Consider the following 12,564-nt stretch of genomic DNA (forward strand, 5'->3'; position numbering starts at 1 on the left):
TCTGATATGGATACGTTTCTAAGGTGATTATATGAATATAGGGGTCCTTAACAGGTTGTCCGGAATAAAATATTGATGACCTATCCAACCTAAACACCTGAAACTTGGACTGGGCACTTGACTTTTTTTTTTTTTCCCTTTTTTTTTTTTTTTTTTTAATTTTGGCAGAGAGATCACTAATGTGTGTTTCTATATGCGTCTAAAAACTACTAATACACCCCCCCCATTTTACATTCTATCATTGCCAAGTGGACTTTCCCGTATGTAACAAATCCGAAAATAAGAGACGTCAGCTTGTCCGTATTCCCATCCAGGTACTGGATTACATGAGTTTACAGAGGTCACAGTTCATGATGGATTTGAAGGTTGATATAATTACGTATCCAAAGCACTTTGGTTGAACAAATTCAGAAAGTGATGTATAAAGATAAATACAATGAAACACAAGCATCAAATAAAATAAATATTAACTCGTGGGCACTTTTTTTTTTTTTTTTTTAAATTAAATTATTTTGTAATCAATTGATAACATTCCAACGTTCGGCGTTTCGCCCAAGTTTCTAAACAGCACAAGAAACATATAGCAAAATGATCAAAACACACAGCTTTTCCTGAGCTTCTATACCTAATTGAATACAAAATGAAAATCTTTCAAATAAATAAGAATATTTCCAGGATTTAAAAAATGGAAAGTAAAGGCAATGTAAAAAAAGAAAAAAAAAAAAACATCAAAAAAAGAACATTCATATTAAATGGGCTGTTCTTGCCAAGTGTTGACCACACTTTTTGGAGGCCGATGAACTCAAAAGCATCAATTTCAATAGAAAGACTGAGGCAGGGGTATAGGAATCGTATTAAAACACATCTACAAGGTATTCTCACATCCTGAAAATGCATGGATATCAATCTAATAAACATATTTGACAACACACATGTATAATTCATTGTCACAGTTATAAATACTCAAAACGTCCATTTTATATTGAAGGGAGTTACAAGGAGGAGGAAAATAGGAAAGGAAAAATAATCTGGATATGTTTACATAGTGGCAGAAACTTTCCTCAGATTCATTCATCTCTCTAAAGCAAAGAGAAGGAGGCCCCTGTTTTATCGGAAGCGGACATGCCTGCTGTCAGACTACTATAGGCTTCAAGGATTAGTTGAAAATTAACCAGGAGAATGTGGAATAATTGTGGTTTTCTACATACCCAAACTCTACTCAATCTAATAATCTGGGGTGTCTGCAGTTAACCCTTGTATTCCAATAACCTTCGCATGTTAGATTCAGAGGAGGTCATGATGCTGAAATTTAGGGGACAGTTTGGCAGTCATTTTATTGACTCATCAATATTAGATTGGTGCGGGTCCCATATCAGGACACCCCTAATCATCTGGTTAAAGAGGCTGACATGCTCAGATGAGCACCGCTCCTAAACTCAGGCCAACAATGTCATATTGACTGGTCACAGTCGTGCAGCAGCTCAGATCCAATCAAGTGAATAGGATAGGGTTGTCATACCAAGAACTGCTGCTATATGATGTACAGTGCTGGGCTAGGTATGCAGTGAAGAGGCTGCAGAGCTCGTCTGAACCAGTTGAATGGCAGGGGTGAAATGGCATCCACTAATCTGATAACCCTAATGTTGTGCCGGGGAATGGTTATCTATGATTCTTGAAGTCCCTGCCTCCTAGACATACATATTTCTGTAGTGTAATCACTATGGGACAGTGTTCCTTTAGGTGGCAGGGACTCCTAGCATCATAGATCACTATATTGCTAAGAGACCATTTCCAGGCACAATGTTCAGTCTAGTAAATACGGGTCACACACAGACTGAGTTTCATAGACTAAATTTAACCATGTGAATTAGGACACGTCATGGCGGTCTTGTCTGGCCTTATCCTTACACCTTAAACAGCATGGCTTTGCAGGTTTACCTGGAAACCCATGTTCCCATCAAAGCAAGTTATCTATATGGTGAGGGTCCAACTACTCAGGCTCCCACTGATCAGGTGAGGGGGGACTTTTGAACAATATTAGGGAGTAGGAGACCACCCTCTATGGTGTCCATTTGACCTTGTAAGGCATTGTAGACAAGGGTTAGCCTATTGGGACAGATCCCTATAAATCTGCAGACATCCCATTTTGTTAGTCAGCAAAAGAGAATCAATTGTGACACCTACAAAATACATCCCATAGTGTATATACCCTCTTTGGGCGCTACTGTATTTTTAGGCTTTTTTTTTTTTTTTTGAGTTAGGTGAATGTAAATGTATACAGTATATCTAATGCATGTCTGGTACTGAAGAAGTCCAACATTTGCACACTTTCCTGAAAGTAACATATACACATACAATGTGATGCAGTGGATTAGAAGCAGGCATTGTGTTTTCTGGAAATACTGCTTTTTATTTTCTGGAAAACTGAATGATTGGCTACAGTAAGCCACTGCTCTATAGTACAATGGCAAAAGCCATGTATAGGAAGGATTCAAAGGGTGGGGAAGGCGGAGAGTCGGGAGGCTTAAATTCCATAAAAATCAATTTAAATTAGGTTATTTCTGTATATTTATATATATTTATATATTTATAAATAAACACTCTGACCAATATCAGATTTTTTTCTCTTAGTGCACTGTTGTAGGAAAAAATGGTTTAGTGCAGTTTTCTAAATTAAAAAAACAAAAATTGAGAAGGGAACACAAAAAACCAATGCAGTCCTCTGCAGTGTATAAAATAAGATGGAAAAGAAATCTGCACATTTGAAAGAAATGTAATGTGAAAAAAATAACACAACATGCTACAATATGAGACATGGCAATTGTTTTTGGCAAATAAATTAGAAAAATATGAAGATCATATTCTGCATGGAGAAATTCAATAGGTTTCTGACTTAAAGCATATGAAATGCATAGCATTATTCCATTGTACATATAAGATAATGGTCTTATAGGGTTTTTTTTTCTGTTTATACTCTTTATGCAGGTGAACATCCGCAGGTTATTAAAACAAACGCAGAAAAATAATAATTTTACATGTTTGGGCTATGTCAGAGCCCTTCTCCATCTTGAACTCTGTCCCCAAACAGTTAATAGTTCATTCCTGTCTGAAAGCTTCGAAAGATGACTGAACGGCAGAATCACACTTCGGCCCCAAGCTCAAGCACCCCAGTCTCTATCACAGCAACATATTTGTCCTCAATCTTAATCAGCAGGATAGTTTTGTCAATGTGGGACCTATTACAAGGGTCTCTGCTGCAAGGCACCCAGCGGTGAATTACCTGTGGAAAGCGACACAAAAGAACAGAGCGAGAGAGAAAGAAGGGAAGAGAGATCAAGAGAGAGACTAGCGTTAGATGTCTGGCTTGTCAAGGTACTCACATTTCATTTGGTCCGTTTTCACATGGAGATCAAATCAATATATCTCTATTTGGTGCTTCTTATACAATGTTGTAAATCCATTAAAATACAGGATCTACTTTCAAGGTTTTTACGCTCGAGGGTAGAGGAAATGAAAAAAATTGTAAATAACATTACATGTCAAAAATAGACATAACATTTGCCTCTGTCAGGGCTTGCAACATGGTACATTGCCTTTACTTCCCCTTTTCTAACTGCAATTTAGATTGGGAAATACCAGCTTTGAAATAAAATCACAAACTAAAAAGTTATAGTTTTAGGCTAAGGCCACAGCGACTTGCGGCAGTACCACATTAATGTCACATTGCAAGTTGCAACTAATGTATCCTGCAGTGATACAGTAGGTCGGCATTTCTGGTAAGTGTCATGTTGCAAGGCTTGGCTGCAACCACATTCACCAGCATTAGTTGCAATGTAGTAGCAAGACCTTGGTGTCTTAGGTTAGACAACTACAAGCTGATGTGAGTCATGGTAAGGAAAGAACTCCATGTGGGCACAGCCATAACAATGGTGAATTATATTAACATAGGCCTTGTTCATTTCTTGCATTGAGATCTAGACCTAAGTGTATTCAAGATGCCAAGCAAACGCATACTGGAATCGCACGTAGGTGATTCTTCGGTTGTGAATCCTCCAAATTTGGGAAAAATAACGTAGAACTGAAAACTCATATTTACAAGTAATCCCTGTTTATTAAAGCAGCAGTGCAACAATCTGTCCCACTTGAGACAAATCTGAGTGATACCCAAGATATGCGGCACAGGAATTAGATTCTGACGAGCAAAAACTTGTGTCCTTAGCAACTACCATTAGCAAACAAAAAGAAAAATACTTTATTAATTTAAAAATATCCCGACAGATGGAACAATGTAAATTTGTCATCAAGGATAAAGAAAAAAAAAATGAGCTTCTCCCTTGGAGATATTAATAGTAATCATCATAATTGAAGAAACCTACATGGCCTTCCATGCCTTCCTGAGGGCTCCAGTCTTTCCAGCTATTTTTCCCGGCTTTTAGCCGCACTAGCTCATCCGGCCATTGCAGCTCTTTTCTTTTGGATATATTAACTCCTTCAAGCACCTGGCTTGGATCCACAATCTATGAAGGGAAAAAAATAGGACATTGGATCAAAACATTTCCAAATACTGAAAAAGCAATATATAAATCCTACCAGGTGATTTCTGACAGCGGCGTACGGTAGAGGGAGAATGGCTGAGAGATAGTTTTATAGGATTTGGGGCAGGATTTCTGATTAAAAAGCAGAATAAATGCTGACAGCACCTCTAACTAACCATACACAAGATACCGTATTTTACGGACTATGGGAGTGTATTGCCGTCTATGGGAGATTTTCTACATTACTATTATGGCTGGTCATGGACCAACCGCAATAGTAATATAGCAGTGACAGGCCCGGGAGCCTCATTAGGCTCCCAGCTGTCACCAGAACAGGTCGGCTCCTGCGACCCCGCCACGCAGGAGCCGGCCTGCAACTTTAAAGTTATGGGGCCAGTAGGGACCAGCCCCGGGGGGTATTCTACACTTTGGGGGGAAGGGGGGGATTAAGTTTTAATGCCCGCAATTAGAATGCATTCTAATTGCGGATATTAGCTTTGGGCTTCCACGTATAGTGGAGACCCGGTTGCTATGGCGACCGCTCTGCAGCAGAGCGGCCGCCATTATTCTTACAGACCTGGCAATAGAATGGCGTACAATGGGAAGAGTTTTAGACGCCGGCACAGGTGCCGGGGGCCTGCAGCATTGCCACGCTCCTGCCGCTGCAGGAAGCCAACAGCAGCAGGGACATAGCGATGCTCCACATTCGGACTATAACACGCACCCTCATTTTCCCCCCAAATTTTTGGGGGAAAAAAGTGCGTCTTCTAATACGAAAAATACGGTATTTATCTGCAGATTATTGGCAGGACCAACATATTTTAGTCACATCTGCTGTTAAAGGAAATCACTTTGTTTTTTCATTACATCCAGATAGTAAAATAAGATTTTATTCTATTTTTGGTACATTATTATGGGGGGCTGCTACCTTGCCCAGCATTTAATAATATGTTTTACAGCAGCGGCTATGTAAACATGCTATGTACAGGGAGTAGATAACAGGTCTGTAGAGAGCGAATCGGGGATGGAAAAAGTTACCGACTTTAAAATCAAATTATTGTTTCCAATTATAAAAGATTACCGTTATTGTAAAATTAGATGCATAGCTTGTCACATGTGTATTTCCATAAGTAGTCAGGCTGTGGAAACTTAGAGGAGTTGGAGTCAGTGATTTGGTCTAAAGACTCCACAACTCTGATAGATAAACTGACACCTATTGTATGTAGCTGATGCAATGCTAGGTCAATGGTGACATCATACAAGTATGGTGATATCATGCATGTATGGTCAGCTAAAGAATCCTATGTACTACACACAATAACGTTACCAGTGTGTACGCAGAAGGCTGCACAGGGGTAAGCCAGACCCTCACTGTCAGGCTTTATCCTACCCCGAATCCTCTAAAATGATTTAATACCTCAGCTTCTCTCATCATATCCTACTCTTACATAGGGCAGATTTACTTTAAGACAACAGTTATGCAAGGCTCTAAAAAAAATTGGAGCTTTCACAGGAATTTTCTTGGGAAATTTTCCTAACATCATTCTATCTCAAATGTGATGTGAACAGAGCCTTACAATAACATCCTTAAGCTACAGTAACCTGCAAAAAAAAGTACATGTGAATACAACCGCAAAGATTGTATTAAGGTCTTCTCAGAATTAATAGGATTGTCTGGGACCACTGAATTAAAAGCACCCAGCTCTGGAAGGCTAGAAAACAATGCACGAATACTTACCTGCATCCATGTGCTGTGTATCTCATGGACGCAAAACACATTTGGCTTTAAACCATTTCTATAATAGTACTGTATTTCTTAGAAACAAGAAACTTAGCAGGAGATGGGCAAAAAAGTTTGGTTATCCGTAACTGTAATACTTTATTGAAATCACCAGAGGACAAGTACTGGATCACAGGGTGACGGCGAGGAAGCTTTTATGGCTCACATAACACTAAGACTAACTAAGGAGCAGTCAGGCAGTACAATGTATACACAAAAGTGTAAAGCCACCCATACACATGAAATAAAAGGCCAATTTCGATTGATCATCATAATCCTATGGTCCTTCCCTACAGCTGGTGGCAGACACGTGTCTGTGAAAATGTGATCTGCCAGGCTAGGAAATAGCAGCTTTGAGACTATGTATTATTTTGCTGATCACTTGCCACTTTGCACATCCCCAGGGATCAAGATTTTTTTTTCCTTGTATTGAACAGATTCCCCAATTGTTTAGTTTAGCCTGTTGTATGAACAACCCAGAGGCCGATCATTACCATGTGTACGGCTGGCTTAAGCAGACAAGTACTACATGAAAAGTGTCTTCACCTGTACTCTGTACATGACGTCTTCCTTTTTGGCTCTTGAATGTGTTGCTGGACTTGAATTGCCACATGACTGTGTTTCAATAAGATTTCCCCCTTCGGTTCCCAAAAACCCCACTAAAGTGTGCCGTTTGCATGCAGGTATACTCTGGCTGGAGCTGCTAGAGGAGGGAAGGCCGATCATAACTGACTGGCTTGTGGGGTCTGCTTGGTTTGCCATGGACAAACGTGACTGGATGGATGTTGGGAGATTACGAAGAGAGATCTGGCTGGTAGAGGATCGCCTACAAGGCACAAATCCTGTGTTGGACGTCCGGAGGGATGAGTGACGGCTGTTGTAGCAATAAGATGATTGACTGGCCACGGAGCCACGAGCAGGGGAATGTCTGACAAGGCTTGATTGCATGGAGTGAGAACTGTGGCTGGTTCCTAAAACAAGAAGGCAACCAAATATTAATATAGTGTGGCTTTAAGAAATTACAATATTTTATGACATCTGTGGAATCCAATATTAATAGATCATTGAGAATGTAGATTAAAAAAAAAAAGTTTGAAAGATACATAGAAAATAGGCACATTTCCTACAAAGAAACATATGGCTAAATCTAAGTGCAAGATTATACAACGACTCAGATGAAACTAGTTGTCAAATTTCTTATCTAGGAATATGGAACTGAAAGAGCTGAGAAAGCATGTGAACGCTTATCTCCCCTATTCTAAGGGCTAGTTCACACGTGAACTGCCCGCGCGGGTTTTGACACCGAGAGAGACGTGTCGAGCCGCGTCTCTCTCTGCCGCGGCTTTCCCCTCCGCTGTCGGCTCAAATGAATGAGCCGACATAGGAGGGTGCTGCCGGGGGCGGAAGCCGCGCGGCTTCCGCCTGACGATAGGGCAGGTCGCTTCTTTTCTCCGCTAGCGGCAGCCCACCGCTAGCGGAAAAAAGAAGCCTGGCGGTCTGCATAGACCACCATTGTAAGGGGAGGTTTTTGACGTGAAATCCGCTGTCAAAAACCTCCCCTGGGCTCACGTGTGAACGAGCCCTAGGTGACAACATTGGATCTTGACCTGAGAGTGAACATCTGGCACTGTATTATAGGCCACTTCATCTCTATGTACTATATTTCCTATACACAGGATATGTCTGATGTGAAGGTTCCCTAAACTAAGTGTCCATTTTCGGAACTCATAGAAATGGATGAACAACAACAAACAAAGCCATCTCTCCATTCACAGCAGACTAGCTGGGGGAAAAAAGAATGGGGGGGTAAATCCTGCTCTTGAAGCAGATGCAGGACCCAGAATAGGAACCTGCATCTATCTAACATTTATCAGACCTTAAAGGGGTTGTCCACTTTCAGACCAATATTGAGAGACAAATGTTATGGTTTGCATAATAAAAAGTTCTAAAATTTTACAATATACTTACTGTATTAATTCCTCAGTTTTCTAGATCTCTGCTTGCTGTCATTCATTCTGTTACTTCTAGTGGATAAAACTCTGACCATGGTCATGTGATTTACGGTCCATGGTCATGTGATGAGCACACAGGTGCCGCTCGTTACAGTCACAGCACAGTAATCAGACATCTGCCTGGTAATCAGCTGTGCACCTGTGTGCTCATCACATGACCATGGACCGTAAATCACATGACCATGGTCAGAGTTTTATCTACTAGAAGTAACAGAATGAATGGCAGCAAGCAGAGATCTAGAAAACCCTGAGGAACTGATACAGAAAGTGTATTGGAAAATTGTATATCTTTTTATTGTACATTTGTTTGTCAATATTGTTCTGAAAGTGTCCAACCCCTTTAAATATCCCAGATGGGAATACCCCTTTAAGGAATAGCATGAAAATGAATGGACATCAGCTAGTTCAAGAGTAGATAAGGAACTTTTGCTGGTAACTTCCTAAATGCAACAAGGTTACCTTACCTAGGGTTGATAAATGAGGGACTCCTGGAGGTTGGAGGCGTGAAGTCTGTACATGTCCTGTACCCCCAGGAATCCCCCCTTGTGATACACTGATTTGAGCGTCATTTGCATTAGAAGGGTTGTTACTGTTTATGGAGGTCCCGCCTCCAGCATCTGAGTCCTCTATGTTTCCACCGCTATTACACCCGGCTCCGCAGCCTTTCCTTAACCTGAAATAAAACAAACAGCAAAGTCAAGGTAAACGAAATTGCAAGTTAGAAAGTCCAAAGGAGGACCTCTGCTCTCTGATCTAATATTTTACATAGAAGAGATTCTAAAGTCTTTCTTTGAGCTCTTCATCAGGCCACTCTTCTGTTGCTCCTCCTGGAAATATATCAATAAATAGCTAACTGTCCATCACCTCTGCCCTGTCAATACTGAAAGGACAATATCTGTGGGTAACAAAGTACCGCGTAGACAGGGGACTTCTTTACAATGAGTTATTATTTTACTCATACATTTCCAGGAGTAATAAGAAATGAGTCCTGAAGCTGGAATCACATAGGGATCTTTTGGGGCACTTTAAGTGAGTACTTTATCCAGTTTTTTTTTGGGGGGGGGTCGTTGCCTAAGCCAGAGGGAACAGGAAATATACTTATTCCTGCTGGATTTACTTTGGGCTTTAGCTCAAACAACCACCACAAATGTGTAATTCTAGCCTCCGAACTGTTCACTTGTTTTGAGGAATGTAAGCATTTACTAAAGCAGACCCACTTAGTCCTCAAGCAAACAAACAAGTGTGCAGACCGAGGCTCTTCCGATGGGGTTATCTGATGTTCCATTCCGTCGTGATGATTATACAGAACAAAACCTCCATTAAAGTAAATAGTCAACACCAATCTGTCGTCATTTCAGTGCATTCTGCTATTAAATCGGCCCCCACTTGGCCTGTATACTCGGTTGTGTGCATGTAAGCCTTATAATGAAGATTCCCTTTACCTGTGCCATGTAGAAACAATAAAATTCCTGATATTTGCCACACTTATGGGCCCCCCAAGAATTTCCTTGAGCTGGTCATGGCTGTCAGAGTAGGACGTTGTTAGTGGGGACACATAAATAGGATATCCAATAGGCTGGTCACAAGAAGAGTTGATCATGTTCCTGAGAGCCTGTTTAGCATTTTGGATGCTGCCTCTCTCAGGGTTGCGGTTCCGGAGAAAAACTAGTTCCTGCTGTTGGCCAGCCCACAAGCCACGAACACATTCTTTGTTTACCTGTTAGAAGAGAGGAAAATGATCTTCCATTAAGGGCATATATAGCTAATATAGGGATATAGGGATTTGCGTGTTGCAGTGACTGTACAAAATAAGCCTTTGAAAATAGTGCAGGAGAATGCACAATAATCCTACTCTGCCTCCCAGGCTTCACATTACTTGCCAAAAATTGTACAATATAAAGATTTTGTTTAAAATAATCCAAAATTAGATTGACAAACATTTTTTCTTATGGCTGGGTTATCAGGCAGGAACACTACATGCACAAGAAGATAACCTGGCCACAATGAGGAATCATGACTGGGTTTCTCAGTAAAGAAAGTTCTTGCATTCATCGTCACATCCATTGGCAATCGATCAAGACAACAGACTATCACCACTAATGAGGTTAGAAAAAAACCTTCAAAATCCTGCAACTTTATATATTTTTTTTTATAAAAAAAAAAAAAAAAAAAAAAAAAGCCTCAAAAAACAAACCTGGTATTTGAAATTGATTTTTGAAGCTTGACAAGAATAGAACAGCTCCTCAGCCATCAACACCAGGTCTTCTAATGGTGTTGTAGGTCTTAGTCATAGTGCTGGCTGGCTCCCAGACTTTATAAAAATCACTATCCCTCCCTCTTCTAAAATTTTTGGTTTTATTAATCCACAGGACACAAACATAAAAAGTTAAGTTCAAACTATAGGTTTCAAGTGGTAAACTTGCTCTTAGTCATGGCATTACTAAGAATGAGTTTAGCGCTTGAAACGTGTAGGTAGGCACATTGGGGATTCATCTTTTTGTATGCGCCCTTTGGATTAATAAAGACAAACCTCAGCTGAATATCACCATTTATGGAATATAGCTCTGGCTATGCTGCTGGATACGTGAACCTAGTAGGCAAAGCAGGCCACTCTGCCACCTAGTGCACAGATGAGCAATATGGTCTTTGGCCAGTCATTGCAGCTATTTACAGTTTGTTATAGAAGCTTATATAAAAAGGATCATTTCTCCATAGGTTGGAGTTACACTTTAATATGCAAGTCATTAGTTGTGCATTCTCTTGGACAGCAAAGAGTGAAAAGGGTTCGAAAATTGGTCACCTTGATAACCCGGAAACTGAGATAGCGTTTATTTAACATAATAATCTTGTACTCATTAGTCCCATCATCCATGACATGGCGCAGGGCAAGCAGTGAAGGAGAATTTGAGAGAACAGCGCTTCTCCATGCTGGATCTCCCTCATGGGCAATTACTAAATTTTGCTCATGAGACATGATGGCTTCATATAACACTGCAGGGTCATCGTACTCGTCTGGAGATGTAAAATGATCCTAAAAGACAGAAAAGCAGAGCAGACAATGCAAAAGATTAATTGACAGCCACATACATATCGACACTCCTTCAATACTGAAGTTGGCAACACACACTGAATTTTGATAGAACCAGCTGACCATCCAAAGTTTATAAATGAACCACAGACTCTTTCCTGATGATGGATGTCAGGGAAGAGAAGGAATGTGATAATGTCTTACAACGGTTTTGGCCCTCTCTTATTTATTACAAATTTCATGCTCAAACTGAGAACACGTGTATGGAAAAATCTGGAGAAGTTGCCATGATCGTTCAACCAACAGCATTACTCATTCATATACATTGCAGCCTGATCTATCTTTAGGTGCATTTTGTTACGTGATCCAATACAAAAATTTCTCAACACAAACCTGGTGCAGTTTTAGTGACATCCGGATTCCAGGGACTACTACTTTCCTGAGTAATTCCATATCTGCAAAAATCCACTCATCTCGAATGGAGGAGATGCGAAAATCTCCTTTAAACAAGGCATGTAGACCGTATAGAAAAGACTCAAGGTTACTAAGAGAGGGGGGAAAAAAGATAGTTAGAAATGTACAGCAAAGAACAGACTGAAATGGTAGACAATTAATAGCACAGGCTTTATACTTTATATAAACAATGATGGCACTGTGGGTTGTGCAGCCTCGTAACATTGGAAAAGATACATTTGTGTGTCCCAATAACATATCAGCAAAAACAGCAGCTCTTATTCACATACTGCAATACCTTTCACATGTCAGTGCAAACTTGCTGCCAAGGAATTCAAAGTTTATTCCATATGCAAGAGACGTGGGCCCCACTTTGCATAAAGGCTTTGTTGTACACTACATGCAAAGTGAATGGGTTTCTGGCTAATCCCATCCACGCATTGCAGAGAAAAAAAAAAATCTGTAGCAGAAATGCTGCGATTTAAAAAAACAAAAAAAAAACAAGTGTTTTTACAAATCGCAGCATGTCAATTACACTGGCGTCTTCTATATAGGTATAATAGAAGCAGAAAGTCCATAGAAGAAAATTCTAGACTTTTTGTGAAAAAAGTTGAGGGAGAAAAAAACAAAAACAAAAACACCTTGATGCGTTTCCACCACACCGGTTTTTTTTTTTTTTTGCAGATTTGCTGCATCTGGCCTTAGTCTAAAAGTTTATTCTGGAGCACGTCAATCTTTCCATTTTGTTGTGCCGGA

The 12,564-nt window shown here is 40.2% G+C and overlaps 1 protein-coding gene across 5 annotated transcripts in view; it reads right to left on the reverse strand.

Annotated features, from left to right (window-relative positions):
* Window positions 1–283: 283 nt before the first annotated feature.
* Window positions 284–12,564, reverse strand: part of PCNX1 (pecanex 1) — a 75,931-nt gene continuing 63,650 nt past the window's right edge. For all 5 annotated transcript variants that reach the window (XM_075282863.1, XM_075282862.1, XM_075282861.1 and 2 more), the window contains 7 exons: window positions 11,749–11,899; window positions 11,128–11,358; window positions 9,770–10,044; window positions 8,792–9,000; window positions 6,862–7,286; window positions 4,377–4,517; window positions 284–3,280 (listed from right to left, as the gene is read on the reverse strand). In XM_075282863.1, the coding sequence (XP_075138964.1) occupies window positions 3,140–3,280; window positions 4,377–4,517; window positions 6,862–7,286; window positions 8,792–9,000; window positions 9,770–10,044; window positions 11,128–11,358; window positions 11,749–11,899 (1,573 nt within the window). In that variant the 3' untranslated portion in view covers window positions 284–3,139. The remainder of the gene's footprint in view (window positions 3,281–4,376; window positions 4,518–6,861; window positions 7,287–8,791; window positions 9,001–9,769; window positions 10,045–11,127; window positions 11,359–11,748; window positions 11,900–12,564) is intronic.

This window comes from Leptodactylus fuscus, chromosome 7 (assembly GCF_031893055.1).
Source record: "Leptodactylus fuscus isolate aLepFus1 chromosome 7, aLepFus1.hap2, whole genome shotgun sequence".
NCBI classification, from domain to species: Eukaryota; Metazoa; Chordata; class Amphibia; order Anura; family Leptodactylidae; genus Leptodactylus; species Leptodactylus fuscus.